This window comes from Sinocyclocheilus anshuiensis, unplaced genomic scaffold (assembly GCF_001515605.1).
Source record: "Sinocyclocheilus anshuiensis isolate Anshui unplaced genomic scaffold, SAMN03320099.WGS_v1.1 scaffold1562, whole genome shotgun sequence".
In the NCBI taxonomy this organism is placed as follows: Eukaryota; Metazoa; Chordata; class Actinopteri; order Cypriniformes; family Cyprinidae; genus Sinocyclocheilus; species Sinocyclocheilus anshuiensis.
The window spans coordinates 35,619-55,143 of NW_015542414.1; the positions used below are offsets into that span (position 1 = coordinate 35,619).

At 38.5% G+C, this 19,525-nt stretch overlaps 2 protein-coding genes across 6 annotated transcripts in view; one reads left to right on the forward strand and one right to left on the reverse strand.

Moving 5' to 3' along the window:
- Positions 1 to 1,021: 1,021 nt before the first annotated feature.
- Positions 1,022 to 7,399, forward strand: LOC107693424 (nuclease-sensitive element-binding protein 1-like). 4 transcript variants are annotated; one of them, XM_016492808.1, is made up of 8 exons: positions 1,022 to 1,215; positions 3,368 to 3,431; positions 3,648 to 3,681; positions 3,773 to 3,862; positions 4,590 to 4,907; positions 5,021 to 5,118; positions 6,013 to 6,283; positions 7,099 to 7,399. In XM_016492808.1, exons 1-7 carry the CDS (start codon positions 1,110 to 1,112, stop codon positions 6,245 to 6,247), a joined length of 945 nt encoding a protein of 314 aa, XP_016348294.1. In that variant the 5' UTR covers positions 1,022 to 1,109; the 3' UTR covers positions 6,248 to 6,283; positions 7,099 to 7,399. The 4 variants fall into 4 exon arrangements, with proteins under 4 accessions (XP_016348294.1, XP_016348295.1, XP_016348296.1 ...); XM_016492809.1 differs by having other exon boundaries at positions 6,016 to 6,283; XM_016492810.1 differs by having other exon boundaries at positions 5,021 to 5,106.
- LOC107693423 (rho guanine nucleotide exchange factor 16-like) overlaps positions 7,246 to 19,525 on the reverse strand; it is an 18,280-nt gene continuing 6,000 nt past the window's right edge. Inside the window, exons 6-15 of one of the 2 annotated variants that reach the window (XM_016492805.1) lie at positions 17,581 to 17,741; positions 15,000 to 15,152; positions 14,758 to 14,887; positions 12,522 to 12,596; positions 12,113 to 12,205; positions 10,858 to 11,012; positions 10,317 to 10,463; positions 8,526 to 8,593; positions 8,288 to 8,389; positions 7,246 to 7,732 (exon numbers count right to left, since the gene is read on the reverse strand). In XM_016492805.1, coding sequence (XP_016348291.1) covers positions 7,593 to 7,732; positions 8,288 to 8,389; positions 8,526 to 8,593; positions 10,317 to 10,463; positions 10,858 to 11,012; positions 12,113 to 12,205; positions 12,522 to 12,596; positions 14,758 to 14,887; positions 15,000 to 15,152; positions 17,581 to 17,741 — 1,224 coding nt within the window. In that variant the 3' untranslated portion in view covers positions 7,246 to 7,592. Of the gene's footprint in view, positions 7,733 to 7,765; positions 7,917 to 8,287; positions 8,390 to 8,525; positions 8,594 to 10,316; positions 10,464 to 10,857; positions 11,013 to 12,112; positions 12,206 to 12,521; positions 12,597 to 14,757; positions 14,888 to 14,999; positions 15,153 to 17,580; positions 17,742 to 19,525 lie in introns of those variants that run through there. The other variant, XM_016492807.1, reaches the window with a different exon arrangement.

Here is a 19,525-nt window from a genome sequence, read left to right on the forward strand (position 1 = left end):
TTACATTGAAGTCATGGATTGATTCAGGTTAATAGTGAAGCTATTCATACCTGCTTCATTTCTGTCTGTCGATTTGCTGTCTGTTAAATATTTTGCACATTGGAAATGAATGCTAGAGAGAATAACTGTTTTGACCGTATAATATGAGGACATTTTGAGATGAATGGGAGTTTAATGAATGATAAGTATACAGCTTTGTATTTAAATATACACCAATTTCCTAAACTGCTTTTGATAATCTCGCGCTCTCTCAATTCAATTTTATAAAACATGATTATAATATAACAATAAACAATGGAACAACAAGCACCAATAAAACAGTATTGCAATAGCGTGCTGAGTGATGAATAAAATATTATATAAATAAAATTATATAAAATTTTAATAGTGCTAAGTGTTGAATAAGTTTAAAGTAGACATACTCCTATGTAAATGAATACATGTACTTTCTCAGTTCAATTCAAAGGAGCTTTACTGGCATGTCTAGATAAGACCATAAAAATATAACTAGAGGTACCAAGCCCGTTCTCTCAATATTTCATACCTGATTTATAAATATTTTCCTTTATTTATTTTAAAATATGTAAGCCTGCCACTGAACGAATATATATATATATATTTATATATTCACTTTTTAAAAGCTCATAATAAATGATTCAGAACTATGTGAAATCTGCATTATTTTTACGTTCTGGTCAATTTTGTTGGTTATATGGGTTGTATATGTTTGGGTTATAAGTTTGCTAGTATGTCGGCAAGGTTAAATGGGGTCTTGAATTCTGGGCCGTGCTAATTCTTTATGTAACCAATCGTGACCAGACGTAATGATATTTCCATATGATTGACAGTAAATACAACCAATGACCGTCAGTAAAATAATTGACGTTGACTTATCCGACCAATTGGATTGAGGGATGGGTGGAGAGATGTGACAGAATATCGTCCGGCATCTTCACTCAGTCCGTCCAGTTCGATCGGCAGCGGGAGCGGAGAAAGAAAAGCGGAGAGCCCGAAGGCAGCAGCCCCCACCACCGCCGGCCCAGGTTACCATCTAGAACCGGGAAAACACACTAGAGAGCCACCGCCGGCTTTACCAACAAGAGAACAACATGAGCAGCGAGGCCGAAACACAGCAGCCGCCGCAGCCTGCCGCCGACACGGAGAGCCCATCCAGCCCGACAGCCGCAGCTACCGCGGAGGATAAGAAGGTCATCGGTAAGCCTGTCAGCGAAACCTCAGTCCTCTCGGGCTGCGGACTCGTTCATTCAAAAGAATATATTTCTTTAATACGTCGGTGCTTTAAGACCCAATACAAATTTAACAGAAACGTTAAAGGATTTTTCCGTTAGGGAAAGCGTGTGGCCTCACTGCGACTGTGTGGTGTCGTTATTCAGCCACCAATTTAATATTACTACTGTATTCCCGTGGCTACCTGGCAAGTGTTTTTGTTATGTACTTGCTTTACTTCATACATTTAAGGACTCGTGTACGTTAAACTTTAGACGTTAAACGGTCTCAGTCGGTTTAAATGTTCGCTCGCGCGCCGCGTTCCATCACATCCGCGTGCGAATTGAAAGCCGCCATGACGCGTGCTCGAGTCCGAGGCCTGCTTCAGGCAACACGAGTCTCAACGCGCTTCTCACTCTGGAGAGCCGCTAGCGTTATTTACTGCCCATAAACCCCCGATACGACTACTATATTATATCAGTATATGTATTTGTTGACTGTTTAGGCCGTCGATGTTTACGGTCCATGAAACAGATCCTTGAGCTTGGCCTTGATCGTGATATGATGACCCAGATTAGCCATTCGACTTTAACACCTACAGCGTATCATTTATACGAGTCCAGCTGTCCTGTTCAGTGAGGACCGCGTCGGTCTGAATCAGCATCGATTATTGCGAAGGCTGGTTTCTTGGGGAAAGCGAATATAAGCCAGACCAAACCCTCTCTCCCTTTGTTAGAGCGGGGCGTTTGACGCGTCGCGCATACGTGTCCTTATTAACACCATCAACGCCGTCTCCTGGAGATCTCATCAGCCAGCAGGCGATTTAAAGTTCAGAGTTCGTAACAGTCGTATAGATAATGATCGTCTGCCTCTTTCTCGCGACCCCACATATAAAATGTCCGCCATGGTGTTTGGATGATGGACGCTTCTTTTGTCTTATCTGCTGCTGCAAACTCCGAGCGCTTCGGGCGTTTAACCACAAATACTAATCACCCGTCAGTCGAGATCTAAACGAAAATATATCTTCTCGTAGTGCCTGTTTGTGGCGAGTAGTGAAGATGGAGAATCTAGACAGTTTGGCTCCGATTCGGCCACATGGCTGATGCTAGTGTGCTAACTGCAGTTAGCATCTCAACAGCATCACTTCCTACTTCAACACCACACTCGGCAAATGCATGTGCGCACTAATAAACTACAGCGTAAACGAGATTTGTAACCAACACCAGGTCATCTTTCACCCCAAGAACTAGTTTTATATTTTCAAACCCATTTACTGGAGTTTTTTTTTTTTTTTTTACTTAACATTATTTAATAATTTTACTGACTTTTCTGTTAACTCTAAAACACAACGCAATGCAGTGCAAAATTCAAAATACAGGTAAAACACCTGTAAAAACAATACAGAAAATTATATTAATACAGTACATTGTGCCCTTGAACACAAAAAAAGGTATCTTGAATGCAGGTAACAATGCAGTTGCTGGTAGCCATTGTCTTCCATAGTATGAAAAGAAAATATTAGGGAAGTCAATGGCTACCAGCAACTGCATTGTGCAACTTGCATTCTTCAAAATACCTTCTTTTGTGTTCAACAGAAGAAAGAAACTCATACAGGTTTGGAACAACTTGAGGGTGAGTCCCCAAGAACTAGTTTTATATTTTCAAACCCATTTACTGGAGTTTTTTTTTTTTTTTTACTTAAACATTATTATTCCTATTCTCAGTGGTGATTCTTATTACTGTAATACAGTAATTTTTTAATGGTAATGAATAATTGGGGGAAGTGTGGTTGATTGTCATGAAGATGCTGTCACAAAATATATATATGTGTATATACGTGTATATGTATGTTTTGTGACAGCATCTTCATGACAATCAACCACACTTCCCCCAATTATTCATTACCATTAAAAAATTACTGTATTACAGTAATAAGAATCACCACTGAGAATAGGAATAATAATGTTTAAGTAAAAAAAAAAAAAAACTCCAAGGATTGGCTTTTAAATGGCTTTGCTAGTTTAATGCATCTTTCTTTCAATAGTTGTAGCTTTACTTAAAAACACTTATAAGGGAATATCATACAATATTTCAAAACAATCTTTGTGTGGTTTTAAACTCTTATCTTTTCTCTTCGAAGCAACAAAAGTCCTGGGGACAGTGAAATGGTTCAATGTAAGGAATGGCTACGGTTTCATCAACAGGTAAATAACATTCTCTAAAGACTCTGATATGATACGTGGGTCAGGGAACATCCGCAATCCTATTACAGCCTTTATGTGCTGCTTACAAAGCCAGACTTGACTTGCACTAGCATGCTACTATTTATTCAAATATTTAACTTGCTGTTCAACACTGCATGCTTGTTTATTCTCCATCTGTTCTCAATTATTAACATTTCACTCTCTGAACTTTTGCAGGAATGACACAAAGGAAGATGTCTTTGTGCACCAGGTAATTATTTGCTTTAATTGTCACCATGTTGGCATGCTAGCATTTTGTGGGGGGGATGTGTTTTTTTTTATTGCTTGTGCTTTGTATCCAGACCGCCATCAAGAAGAACAACCCAAGGAAATATCTTCGTAGCGTCGGGGACGGAGAGACTGTGGAGTTTGATGTCGTAGAAGGGGAGAAGGTGAGCTTGAGTTTTTGTTGTTTAGAGTTCGACTAGTTCCACACTTATGAGGCTCATCTGTACTGTTTTAGTGTTAAAAAACAAAAAAGTATTTTCATGGTATCCATTAAAGCTTCTTATTGTGCATGGAACAATGTATTATTTTTTTTTATGTACTACCAGTCAAAAGTTTGGACATCTTTAAAGCTTTTGACTTAAATGCTTGACTTTTGTACACACAAATTGTCTGAATTTCTATAGAATCTTGACTGAATTTTTTGGACCTTAAGTGTCCATCGTACATGTGAACTCCTTATGAAGTTTCTTGAATAAGCAGAATGTGACCTATATTGGCGTTACTTTTATATTTGTTTGGTCACTACATCATTTTAATATTTCTGTTTATTTTATAATTCGACTTTAATCTCAAATATGCTAAGCATTAATAAAAATGATCATAGATTTGACTGATAATGTGTAGTTAGGGCTATTTATTGGGTGTTGCTTCCTTAAAAGTGCTAAAAAAAAATTCTTAGTAGATCCGGAGTAAAAGTAGTTGAATTCCTTTCATAAATTGCATTAAAGGGATATTGATTAAATATCACATTTCTGCCCAGACTACTGTACAGCAGCCTTTTCAAAGTGACTTCCAGGAAATTCCTCCATTCTGCGTCCATTATCAAAACGAAATGTGTGTGTCTATTGAATTAGGAGATATTCGATATACATTTTGTCTTAATTCTTTCAGGGTGCCGAGGCAGCCAATGTTACTGGCCCGGGTGGCGTTCCTGTGCAGGGCAGTAAGTATGCGGCTGACAGGAACCGATATAGGCGGTACCCACGCAGGAGGGCCCCCCCTCGTGACTACCAGGAGAACTATCAGAGCGACGGAGAGACACGGGAGAAGGGGGAAGAGGAAGAAAACTCCCCCGAGGGTGAGATGCAGCAACAGCAGCGTAGACCCACTTACCCTGGCAGACGGCGCTACCCACCATACTTTGTGCAGAGGCGTTACAGCAGACGCCCCCCATACTCCAACACACCCCAGAGAGGAGAAATGACAGAGGTAGGCTGACGAATCTGAATCCATGAATTAAATACAACATTATATAGTATTTTGAAACAAAATGTATGTTGTTAGAAGCTTTTTGCCTGAGATATGCTCTTCTTGGCTTCTAGGGTGGGGAAGGTGATGAAAACCAAGGTGGTCCAGACCAGGGCAACAAACCAATGAGGCAGAACTACTACAGAGGCTTCCGAGCAAGGTTCAGAGCAAGGTTTGCATGTCGTATTTGCAGACGTGAGGCTGAGCAAGACTGCAGTTAGGGTCGAGCGAGATTTCAAGTATTCACAATATTTGCAATTGAGTAATATTGTGAATACCTTTTAGTTTGGCTGCCAAATCTCCTAAATTAGGGTTCCTCAAATCTGGCCCTGGAAAGGCCACTGCCCTAACACTTTAGCTCCAACCCTAACCAAACACACCTGAGAAAGCTAGTCAAGGTCTTCAGAGTTACTGGAAAACTTCAAGTAGGTGAGTTTGATCAGGGTTTGAGCTAAACTCGGGACCGGATTTGAGGAACTCTGTCCTAAATACTGTCATTTCTGTAGGAAAAATGTAGTTGGGTCAATGTTTGCTCAAGTCTGCATGGTATTTTGCATATTAATGTTTTTGTAACAACAGCAGTACACATTTTTATACATCAATACAATAATATGATCAAATCATGGTGCTTTAATCAAGGTGTTTTACATAAATACAGTGTCATTTTTTTTGCTAAGTTCTAGTCCCTTTAACAGCTGGTTCTTTGATTGACAGTCCACTGAGAGCTTGATGGACCCTCTACGGCAGGGGTCACCAAACTCAGTCCTGGAGGGCCGGTGTCCTGCAGAGTTTAGTTCCAACCCTATTTAAACACCTGAACCAGCTAATCTAGCTTTTACTAGGTATACTTCAAACTTTCAAGCAGGTGTGTTGAGGCAAGTTGGAGCTAAACTCTGCAGGACACCGGCCCTCCAGGACCGAGTTTGGTGACCGCTGCTCTACAGCATCTTGCTGTTTGGAGCCGTTTCTCTTATTTGATCCTTTAGATTTGTTGGATATTTTAAGCTTTGTGAGCAATTCACCATCATCAGTGTACACTGTTCCTAACATCACTGTGTCTATCCAGCAGGGGACCCCCACGTCCCCGGCCGGTGCGGGAAGGGGAGGAGGATGATAAGGAGAACCAGGGCGAGGGTGGGCAGAACCAGGAACCCCGTCAGCGCCGCTACCGCCGCAACTTCAACTACCGCCGCAGACGGCCCCAGACAAGCAAGCCTCAGGACGGCAAGGACAGCAAGGCAGCTGACGCATCAGCCGACAAATCAGCCGCTCCCGAAGCCGAACAGGGCGGAGCGGATTAACCACCACCGGCTTGAACATCTGGACCATCCGGCCGGGTGGGTGCTGCTGTCATTGCATGTGAATGAACAGACTTGCTTATCAAGTATATTGTGTTTTTGACAGTAGCGTGCTTTCTTAGAAAACCAGTCATGAGTCAGTCCTGTAGATATTTTCTTAGTCGTTAAGCTTTTTTTTTTTTTTTTTTTTTTTTTAAATCTCATGAAACCTTTGCAGAGCACATCCAGGTCACATTTGACACCCAAAACAAAATGTTGAATTATATTATTTGCTTTAAGAAAATAAAGCCTATTTGTTGAAGCATTAAGATTTATTTCACTTTGCCTTCATTTTCATAACAATTAAGCACATATTCACCGTGGAATTCCTATTACTTTGTGTAAAATCATTTATAAAGTATTTATACATCATGGCAATGTTGGTATTTTTTTCTTCTTTTCGTGCCGCTTCCAAAATTTATTGTAATTTTACTATAACAGTGCAAAATTGTCAAATGTACTTTAAAAGAATTGAACATTTGTAACACAAAAATAGTGTAATTTGTATGCCCTTTTGGGTGAGCTATGACTTGGATGTTTTCATGAAGTTTGCTTTATATTTGGATTTGTGGCGTTTTATCAGCACATAATTGTGTGTCAGTAGAATGGGAGGGGATGGACTCTAGGTAATGGATGTTTCAGATTCAGTTTGCACTTTTCATTGATGGAAGGCTAGATGATAATGCAGTGGATTTGATTTAGCAGACCCTCTGGTCTGGCACACTCTTGTGCTTATGCTACTGATTGATAGATTTTAGAAGCGGTTTTAAGCATGCTAACCTCTTTTTGTTTTGTTTGTTTGTTTGCATTTGCAGTTTTGTCAAGAAGAAACATCAAAGATCTGAGCAATAAGAAACAGATATGACTTCGATCGTGTAAGCTTGCAAAATGCATTTCGACCAGATTACCACCAATTGCCTGCAGACTCTATGCAGACCTATTTTCTTTTTCCATTGTTTTTATGTGACAGCTAAAAGTTTTGGGGAAACGGCAGATGTTTTTCTAAATCGGTCTTAAGTTTTTACACCAAATGGTTTTTAAAAGTAATTTGATATCTGGTCAGTTTGACATTTTTAAATAACTTTTTATGTATCCAAACATGAATTTTAACACAGGCAAGCTGAAATAAAAACCAGAAACAGTTCCTCTTGTACGAGTGGTGTTTGCTGTGAACTAACAGTTCATGAGGTCTGTAGAAAGTTTTGTAATTCACATTACTAGCGCTTGTTTAAAATCACTAGTATCTCTGTAAACTGAGTGTCCTTCAGTGTCAGAAGTACAGTATGTTCAGTGGAGTGAGACAGTCCGCTCAGACATCGGTCTCCTTGCGCAGTCGCTCCATACGCTGTATGTTGTTCTCCATGGCGGCGCGGTTTGTGATCTGAGTGGCACAGCTGGCAGGAAACCAGCCCCTCTCGCCATCTCTCATCCGCTCTCCATGACACCAGCCTATGGCAAGACGGACTTACACACTGACCTAATTCTTCAATATTTACATACATTAATTTAGTTAATGCCTATCCAGAGCAACTTACAAACAAGAAAAAGTGTTGTTGACGTGGAAACCGTGACGCTTAATGTAGAGTCTGAGCGGTCCTCACACAGATAGCATTCATGTTATATAGCAGTATGTCTGAATTCATAGTATTCATAAAACGGTAGTTAACAAAAGTACCCAAATGACTATTTCCAGCAATATTCTGAAGTACACATTTAATAAGACACTTTACTATGCCACAAGGCTATGGGAGAGGGTTTGTGAATAGCAGAGACGTGTCACAACTGACGCTGTTAGGTTACATTACAATGAGAACATGACAGATGTATTATATCCAGATTACTCATACTATGAAGGATTTTGTTTTTTATTCACTCAAAAAGAAGTACCTACTCTCAGTGTGATTCTGGATACAGCCATACTTGTTATTCTGGAGGGTTAAACTGGTTTGTAATCATTTCAATCACACCATTTCAGAAATGTACAAAGAAAGCTTCCATATTTACCTTCCACTTCCTGTGAAACGATGACCAATTCTGCCTGCTGCAGGCTCAGCTCATCGGGTGCTTTTGGCATATAGGCTTTGGTAGCTTCATATTGAGGCAAGTCTTGGATGCCCAAACAAAATTAAGTGTTAGCAATAATATATCTTAACTTGCTAAGTGGTTTCCAAGATGTGAATTGAAGTGCGCAAAATTTACGTTGCAAGGCTATTTTAATGACAAATGAACGGATCAGACTCACCATCATTAGCGATGCTCTTGGTTTTTTTGACATCCTGCAGTGCTGTGACCCATCGAGCTCTGTCCAGCCTAAAAGCATTTCAGAACAATAATCCATCAGAATCTAGGAAAATCCATCACTTACAACAGTAAATGTGGCAAAAACACTAAATACTAAAGTAGCACTTAAAGGGACACTCCATCCCAAAATGAAAATTTTGTCAATCACTTACCTCCATGTCGTTCCAAACCCGTAAAAGCTTTCTTTGTCTTCTGAACACAATTTAAGATATTTTGGATGAAAACCGGGAGGCTTGTGACTGTCCGATTGACTGCCAAGTAAATTACACTGTCAAGGTCCAGAAAAGTATGAAGAGCATCAGAATAGTCCATCTGCCATCAGTGGTTCAACCGTAACGTTGTGAATCGACGACAATACTTTTTGTACGTGAAGAAAACAAAAATAACGACTTTATTCAACAATTCGTCTCCTTTGTGTCTCTCCGCATCACCATTTTGGAGAATAACCACTGAACGCAAGCAGCGTACGCTCTATTCTGTGTCAGCTGCGCTGCAGGGATGCGCTGTTAGTTGTCCTTTTTTCAGTGCAACTACTGTGATATGTAAACCAGTCATTTTCAATATAATGAAGTGGTTTACATGGTTATGAAAAGTTTTAATCGTGCATATAACTTTACACAGACATGTTTAGTAAGCGATATTACCTTATAAAGCCTTCTGTTGTCAGCATAATTAAAATAGCTGAAAAACACAATCTACTTCATGCCTTCTGCCATCTTTAACAAGTAATAGGCCTGATATAATATAATAGTATAATTATAAAAAATGTCCCCTTCAGGTTGTGGTACACGTGTCTTTTTGCTGTGAAATCTTTACTGATTACTGAAGCAAACAACTATATTTTTGGTAATATTTCAAGATGACTGTGAAGTGAAGCAACTTAGGTTTACTTGATTATCCATGCATAATTTGAAAGAAAAGTCATGTTAAAATGTATCAAATATAATATGTCAGGCTTTTGAGGAACGTCTATTTGTTCATCTCCCAATCATCAATGAATTATGTTCCCCCCTCAATAAAAACTACAGAGCATTGATCATGAAACGAAACATTTAAATATAATCTCGTACTAAGACAGTACTGGATGTATTGGTGTTTTTTTTTCTTTTTCATAATCTCCTATATCATAGTATATGAGCCATAAAAGCCTGATGTAGCAAATACTGATACTAGGGCTGCACAATTAATTGAATTTCTAATCGCAATTACAATTATGGATGCCACAATTACGTAATCGTTCAAAGCGGCAATTAATCGTTTCAAAGTCCACTTACGTTATTCTGCACGCTTAAGATATGTTTTTTTCTTTCTACATGTTATCTTAAGGGTTTTTCCATTGTTTTAGTTTTAGTATAACATTATAATACCATTCATATTTTTCCTTTTTTATAATTGAAAGAAGAAACCAATCCGATGTATATTTGACATTTGAGGCTTAATACTATAGAAAAGCACTAAAGGTTTTTCAGTAAGAGTGTTTTCATCTTGTTTATTTTCATATAAAAATACGGCATGCAGTTGCATCAAACAATGGTATAAACATCATTCAATGTAAATTGTGATAATCGTAATTAATAATCGCAATTACAATTTCAAGGGAATAATCGACAATTAGGTTTTTTGTCGTAATCATGCAGCCCTAACTGATACTAAACAAAAACACATACACAAAGCTTGTGTTTAAAAGAACAGCTCCGCCTGCTAACAAACGGGTATTTCATGGCTATCTTACTTGCTTTCTGCCACGAGTATCTGTTCACTTCGGCCATCGCTGTTGGGATTCATCAGCAGCTTCAGATTGAGTTTGGAATCTGTCAGTTCCTCCTCCACCTCCACCTTGTCCACAGTGGCGTAGTCCAACACGACATAACTCTCCTCGCTAGATAAACAGAGTGTTATTGACACTATTAATATCACAGCTCAGACATCAGTTATGCAATATACTCATGAAATTAAGCCAATGAAGTTTGCTCCCCACTGACTGGATACAGCAGTCAAGATGTCGGCTATGTACTTTCCTTTTTTTAAATTTTTTTTTATATAGTGTATGAATACTGTACACTTGATGCAAATGTTCTGTATACCCAGAATACTCGGATGACTTACTGCATTTGTCAGATCACTGTGTAATGTATCCTACAATGCAATAGGCTTGACTGTTGAACCGCAAGTACTATCAGCCATAATTTGTACTGTAATAAGTTAAATGGTAACACTTTACAATAAGGTCAGCTGTTGTGCAGTAAGAGACTGTACAGCATCACAGGTCTGACCTCTTTTTCTTGGTGACGATGAGCACATCATTGAAGAGGAACAGATAGTAGCTCTTATAGCTGAAAGCCTTCCTGAAAATGCTGAGATCGTCAGTGTACACCGCCAGCTCACCGCTCTTCTTCAGCCAGCGGGATGACGACACCAATGGGAAGGGCTAAAAACATACATAAACAAGTATTTAAATACAAACACAAAACGCTGAGAAATAATCCTTTCTAGCTTAATACACATCCCTGGTCTGTGCGTTTTTCCTTTGCAATCGTCCATTAAAATATCTTGCTCTTATGTTTCACTCTTACCTGAACTCTTGACATCAGTCAACCACAACCAATGCAAGATAACGCAAATGCCAAATTAAAATGGAAAGTTTTTCAAATATCGTAGATGATTATGGTAAATAAATTGAAAAAAAAAAAGATTTAAATATGATTTATCTTGCAACCCTATAAATTTCCATAATTGACTGTGTTGTTTTTCTGTCTATCACTGAGAAGCTGCTTTTGACACAATCTGTACTGTATAAAGCGGCATAGAAATAAAGGCAAATTGACTTGACTCCAAAAAGCTGGAATGTAAATATACACTTTTTATGATCCAATTCATTCCAGATGAATAAACTAATTTCTGTCATGACTACTCTCGGAGGGATTGGCATGGTAATGTACATGACAATGTTACTGTATTTGGTCTTGGCGGAATAGATCTGCTACGCTGCTGCTGCGGCAGAGCATGTCCGAGACTGGCTACTGCCAATACATCCACAACATGCTGCTGTAAGCATGTAAGAAATACTGCTGCTGCACATATAACATATATGAATAACCCCCATATAGCATACATGAATCACCTCATAGCAGATCTATACAGATGGAGCTGGGGAAGGTGGAGGGTTTCTGAAGTGCACTGCAACTGCTACAGCAAACAAAAGCCAGGTATTTGAATGTTGAGCAGCGAGCTCATTGGCTACCGATACAGGAGAGAACCAATCAGCTGTGCCATGTGACAATGATGTCGCCAGGTCAGATTGAGCTAGACCTGCGCCATCTAGAGTTTCATGCCAGAACTCTGTATTTACTCACTAATTTAATAATTAATTTATCCACAGTAAATTCATTAAATCTTGAAATATTTATTTTCTTATGGATAAAATACCTCAAATCTAGGCCTCATCTGGGTCAGATATTGCAAACGGCGTTCTTTACATGCCTCTCAAATTCAAAGTAACGTTTATCAGCGACCTTTATCAACACGTACCTTGATCTTGCCGAACTCCATCTGTTTCTGGATGGTGTACATCTGCTCCGTCCGCTCCATCCTCCGCGCTCCATCATTACAGTGCTTCACCAGCTGACAGGAGTAAAGGGAGAAAACATTTAGAACAGCTGTGAAAAACTGCGTTTGTGCTACTAAAACATTCCTGAATAATAATATAATATACAGTATGTATGTTGCAATCACACTTGTGTGTACTGTGGCTTCTACAGAAGTGTAATATCATTCCTTAACCTCTGAGGTTTTGTTGAACTGAAATAGTGGTGCACCACAAAACACTTTGTTACTGATCTTGCAGAAACCAACCTACTCGTCAAGTAACCATCAAGACGACCAGATCAACTAGTTTTGAAAAGTGTCGTTTTATGATCTATAGTGAGTAGCAGCATACCTTACTGATAGCTTTAAAAGCCCAACAGGCAGCAAAGTATTCAGCAGTCTCTTTAGGGGTCTTCTGACAGATGGTCTGTGTCGATGTGGAAAGACAAAATATAAAACACAATTTCAGTACAAGGTTTCAGTGCCAGATCTACCGGTTTAGAAGCAATCAAACACACCTGAACCAGCTAGTCAAGCTCTTTAGGTTCAGTGGAAAATTACAGGCAAGTGTGTCATGCAGTCATGTGCATCACTGTAATTACCAGTTGAGCCTCAGATTCCTAACGTGCCTATAAATTTTGTATTGGATTGCATATTAAAAAATCTTTATATTTCTCTTCGATATTCACTTGTATATTAACCTGATGCCGACACAAGCTGATGCTCCTAGTACTTTTGCATTTATTTTTGTTAATACAGTTTAAGTTGTAATTATGAATGTTGACTGTATAGTTATTACACAATAATGCTTGCAATGCAAAAATATTTAACCAGTTTAACAAAGGCTTTGACAAAATCATTCTCTGTGGCGAAATGTGAATGACAAAATACATAAGGCACACCTCACTTCTAAAACGTCAGCAGAAAAATGCATTCATAAAATCATGCTTACGTAAATTGTCGAATAATTTCCACACAAAAAAATAGTTTATAAACCATTTCTTCAGGTACACTACCCATCTAAAGTCTCTAATGCTTTAAAGTCTGCGTTTATTTGATCAAAAATACAGTGAAATCAGTAACATTTTGAAATGTTATTACATTTTAAAATAACTTTTAGTTATCAGTCATAACTTCAGTGTCACATGATCCTTCAGAAATCATTCTAATATGCTAATTTGCCACTCAGTTTTGGCGCTAGTTTATCATCACAAATTACTGGTGTTCAATTCTTAATAATGGTTCTTATTAACATTGTTGAAAACAGTTCTTACTACGTATTTCTGTGGAAACTGTGATATATTTTTTCATCAGGATTCTCCAATGAATTTGAAATAGACATCTTTTGTAGCATTATATAGCATAATGTGTTGACCCTCATGTTTGATCAATTTATTCAAAGTCCCTTTAAGACAAGTCATGTCACTCTACACTCAGGCCATCTTTGAAACGCCTCTCGGGCATGCAAGCATAGATATGTATAGACGCCCCATTCGACGGCTCCAGGCATGTAGATGCGGCTGCCATCTTGGAACGGTCAACTTAAAGTGAAAGTGAAGTGAAAGTGACATGACATGTGGCCAAGTATGGTGACCCATACTTGGAATTAGTGCTCTGCATTTACCCATCCCTGACGTCATTCACCATACTGTAGGGTCTCACAGAGCCATTGAGCAGTTCTGTGCAGGGGCCAGTTGCATAAACTTAGCCACCATGTTAAGACTGTGTCTTAAGAACTAGTTTGACCAACTAGCAGTTGCCAAGGGGTAATCAGTCTTACTTTTTCAATATAAATAAGACCAATCTACCTTTTTATAATTGAATTAAAAAAGTATATGACCTGATCAGATGACTAACTTTTTAAGACTAGTCTAAACAGTTTATGCAACGGGCCCCAGGATTGTGGCATCTTTCGAATATTCAGTGATTACTATGGTGAATGACGTCAAGTTGACCGTTACAATATGGCAGACGGCTTACGTATAGCGGCCCATAAAAACAGTCGCTAATGAGGCATCTACCTATACATGTCTGTGTTCTATATAGTCTTTGATTTATTACATTCTTGCTGAATAAAAGTATTAAATTAAAAAAATGGTTTCCTCAAAAATATTAAGCAGCACAACGGTTTTCAACATTGTTAATAATAAGAACAATGATTAATAATTGGCCATCAATAATAATTAAAATCAGCATATTAGAATGAGGATCACGTGACACTGAAGACGTCTGGAGTAATTATGCTGAAAATTCAGCTTTGATCACAGCAATAAATTACATCTTAAAGCAAAATAGAAAACAGTTCTTTTAAATTGTCATAATATTTCACAGTATTGCGGTCTCCATTATTATGATCAAATAAATAAATGCAACCTCAATGAGCATAAAATACTTCTTTCAAATAAATAAATAAAACATTTTTTTCCAAACTTCTGGTAGTGTTTACTAGCTATAATTTTCATTCCAATTTCCAAACTCCCAAAAGAACTTAAAGGCAGCATTAGAGCAGAGGCAGACCTGAACTCCAGGTTGGATGACTTAGATGCCCAATTTAAACCTGTGCTTAACAGGAGGATTGTGTCTCTTACATCCAAAAGAAGTGGCAGACGAGTGATTCTCTGCATGGGTAAGATGAGGAAGGAGATCATGGGCAAACCTCCACATGCTTCACTGCCTTCAATCCGCTTCAGAGTTTCTCGAAACACATTGTTACTTGACCTAAAACACAAAAACGAACCACAAGTCACTTTAAATTCCTATTAACCAATCAAAACGGCTTTGTTAGCATCCGTTCATTATTTTAGATGGTACTGTGTGTATCGGTGCTTACAGGAGTTTCTGGAGCGTTCTCTGCTGGAAGGTCTCATTGGCGCAGTACACAATGTACGGCTCGAAATGTTGAGTCGCATATTTATTCACTGTATCACTGATGTCCTTGATCACAGGGTGTTTTTGGTGACGCGTATCCAGATCCTCAAAAAACCTAAGAAACATTAGAGAGCATATGTGGTCATTTATGCCATTCTTTGTTGCAAACCATGTCTAAATAATTCCACATTTAAGAATAAAAACGTTATATGATCAATGCAGTGGAAATGTATTTGATTATTTATTTTAGGCAGCTGACAAAAGGAAATACTAGGACGTAAACAGCGCCATCTGACTTGAACAGACCACCAGGGGGCGCAAAACCATCATGCAACTCTCTGCTGCTCACACTTTATTTAACAGTTTGGGGAAACTCTACAGCATTTTAAAATAAAATGATTCATCATATCTCTAATTTTCTGGACTGTCACCCACCGTTACTGTGATTTTTGGTGACTTGGAGATTTTAATGACATTTTGACCTCTAGAAAATGTCTCTGGTTTCCATTTCAGAAATCTGTTCACCTTAGTTTGAGAAGAATGGACCACTGGTTAACTTTAACATCACATTTTCACAAATGACTTGCCTTTTTTAAGTATGGCAAATACACAAATACAAAGATTCACTTTAACCCCAGCCGTATGCAAGACTTTCTCCATAAGCTCCTATCAAACAGAAAGTTTCGAGTCTGTTATTTCCCAGCCCTAACGGCAACTCCCAGACTGGAAGGCCTCGCTCCCACACTCCAGCTCATTTAGTGTGCTTGTTTCATAAACAAGACCAAACCGCATGACACAACATGTTCTGAAAGCTTTAGCATACATTAGAGCCACTATACTTCAGCCTATTTTAGAGCCACACCGCTTAGTGTCTCCAGAAGAACCACGCATTCACAGTTTCTGAGAAACAGGTATAAAGTGTCATTGTAAATGTGTGAAAGCCCCTGTTTTGAGAAACATGAATCCAGGCAGAGGCAAGCTGCTTAACCAGTTTAACCAGCGAGTCTGAACACATCCAGCAGTCATCTGCTGAAAGCTCATGTGTGATCTTGCATCCAGCTTTTTCTTAAATCTGGCTCAGAAAGGAGCTGAACCCATAATTCCACTATTAATGATACACTATATAACACAGTAGTTTTGTATCTACAGCTGTCATGCATGATATAGACTAGCACCCATCAAGCACCAAATGACTTAAAGTACTGAGTAAATATTGGCCAGTTGCAGTTTTGCCAAGTCCTGCAGATCTGGGCTTCTTTTATTCTGTTGCCACAGGTTGTTTTTTTTAGTCTCCGGAATGAAATTTTGGAGTGATTTTGATAGCCAGTTTCCCCCAGAACGCGATTGGGGTAGTTTTGTTATGCAGACCTGGCAACCCTGGCCAGTTGTCTGATAACTTTGTTAGGAGCCACAACATGATACACGGTTTAACTTGCAACTTGTCTGACTGTCACAGATGAAAGTGACGTGCGCAAATCAAATAAAAATCTAATTAAATCACTATAATTGAAATCTCTTGATTTGCATAAAAACTTTAACTACTTTCTAATATCAGTAGTTTATCTACAAGGCTTTGCATTTAAGGGACGGTCAGACTACATTTTGCATTCCATTCATATGTATGCACGTGCCGGAGACCAGAAACACGAGCTTAATTCGCATTTCCCTGCCTTCCAGAGTTCAAGTTTGGTGAATTCTGACATGTGACCTGTGATTAATTGTAGTGTGAGCTCTTAGCTGAATTAAAAGAACACACATTTGTTTGTATCATTGCAGAAAGTGGAGTAGACTGTATCAAGGACCGTTGCGGTGCTCAAAGTCTTGTGTGACCACCTCTTAAGACACCATACTTGAAAAAATAACATTAATAATGATTTGATACATTCTGCACATGCACAGAAAGCTCCACTGTATGGATTAAAAAAAAATAAATAATAACATGCAAATTCATACATGCACCTCAAGTTGTTAAAGGGTTAGTTCACCCAAAAATTAAAATTAGCCCATAAATTACTCACCTATGGATGGGTGCTTCTTATTTAACTGCTTTTGGACTGATGCATGCAACACCCGCTGAGTGGCATGAAACAGCTTGAAAGATCAAAGACAATTTTTAATATAACTCTGACTGGATTCGTCTGAAAGAAGAAAGTCATATACACCTAGGATGACTTGAGGGTGAGTAATTTATGGGCTAATTTTCATTTTTGGGTGAACTAATCCTTTAATGAAATATTTAGGCAAATTAGACTTTTTTCATCTATCAATAAGTTACACTCTGCTTGCCATATTTTACAATGTTTACATCCATTTCACAGAATTTCAACAGAAATGTGCATTACTAATCCTTTTCATTCATTAACTTTACATAGTGTGTGTGTGTGTGCGGCCTCCCCACTTCTGAAAACCCACCAAAATATATTTTCTAGATTTCATTTTTGAATGGATGGCATATCATGATCCTTATTAGAATTTATAACAAAAGAGGATCTTTGTACTGTTTGATCCATATTAAAATGTAGAGCATAAGTGAATGTTTGTACCGTTTGCTGACGTCCTGGATGACGGATATGTTGGAGAACAGATGATGGTGTTCTGTTGTTGTCATGGTCTTTTTCAAATCTGCACTGTCCTTAAAATGAGACACCAGGATGCTTAAACTGTGCAGGTAGGAATATTCTGACGTGATGATTTCAAAGATGGCCTGCAAAGCAAAAAAAAAACCAGAGATACAATGTGACTTGTGGAGTATCAAACAGGTAAAAAAAACTGAATGTGTTTCTTTTCCAACAATGTTTTTTTTTTTCAAATGCATAGTGACATGTAGAAGTGATCTGAACTTGTTACAGAGAAACCCTCGTATTGCTTAAGCCCAACTGATGGATTGACATCATGAACTAATCATGAAATAATGCAACCAAAACACTAATCTGAAAAAAAAAACTTTAATGTGACATCAAGAACTAAGTAACAACCAAATAACTCTTTAAAGACCAAGATGAAGAAAACATTGCCTTACTAGTCAATGGTAGTCCAAGAGTTAAGAATGTGATAGTTCTTTTAGAGTTGCTTGCTTAGGCAAGCATTACCATTTCTCAAACATAAAGTTAGTTATTTAAACAATTAATCTTTGGCACGCATCCGGTTCCACCCCATTTGTGCTTAAATGCACCTCAGGTCATGTGGCTTAAGGAGAAGTGTGCCATTACTTTTCTAAGTGTCAGACTTGTAATCTTCACCCAGTGGACAATGAAAGCACACAGACTTACAGGACGACTCGAACCATATGTTAAGGCCACAATATCACATACAGTATATCTATAACAACTATCAGAGATCTGGCAAAAGACCTTTTGCTTCAGTAAATCATTTATTATAAGACATGCTTTAAAGTTATCGACACAAACAAGCTTTAGGAACGAATGTCCTTTCCATGAAAATCCACAATGCAGCCTCATTTAAAGCAGCAGGTGGACCAAATGATCAGCTAAGAGTCAGACGTGTGGGTGTGTCTGGGTGTGAGTGTGCACAAAGTGAACTTTAGTATTTACACAGCCATTTGAGTGCACTCATATCAACACTACAGCCTTCTGACAATGACTAAATGAAAGGACTTCATTTACTCGTGCCAGTCTGACATACAGGCCTTGAAAACATTTGGATACACTGATAACGTCTTGTTGCATTAGATCAGCTTTTCTCAACTCAAGCATGATTCCTGAAGACCCCCAAAAGTGCATCTTTTTACTATACAATTCAGGTTTGAACACACATGAACCGGCGATTAGCTCATTAGAAGAGCGCTCCAGGAACTGAGTGTGTCAAATAAAGCAAACATCCAAAATGTGCTATGTTGGGTCTCCTCCAGGAATATGATTAAGAAACACTGAACAGCAACACATCAAAGCTAATGTCATGTGCAAATTGAGAACTATGAGCTATGTGACAAGAACTAATTTCATTAGTCAATTTTTATTGAATGCATGGGTGCGTTCACACTATCAGAGTAACCACAGGTGCAGCTCATCACATTAACTATAAACACGTGATACTAATGTTTGATAGGCAAAGTATCAAAATTCCTTCATATATCAATATATTTTAGCATTTGAAAATTAACTAATCAACTGAGAGAGAGAGAGAGAGAGAGAGAGCGAGAGAGCGAGAGAGAGAGAGATAGCGTAATATTGTGAAATATTATAATATTTTTTTACAATAACTTTTCTATTTGAATTAGGGCTGCACGATTAATCGCATGCGATATTTAACGCGCATCTTGTCAGAAAGCCGGTTCTGTAATCAGCGGTAAATCTCCATCACCTGCGTGCTTTCACATTGAGCAGCATTAACTACACAGAGCCGTTGTTCACTGACGAGCTGCGCTAAACCACGTTCATATTCGCGCGATTTTTTGCGCAGCTCATCAGTGAACAACGGCTCTGTGTAGTTAATGCTGCTCAATGTGAAAGCACGCAGGTGATGGAGATT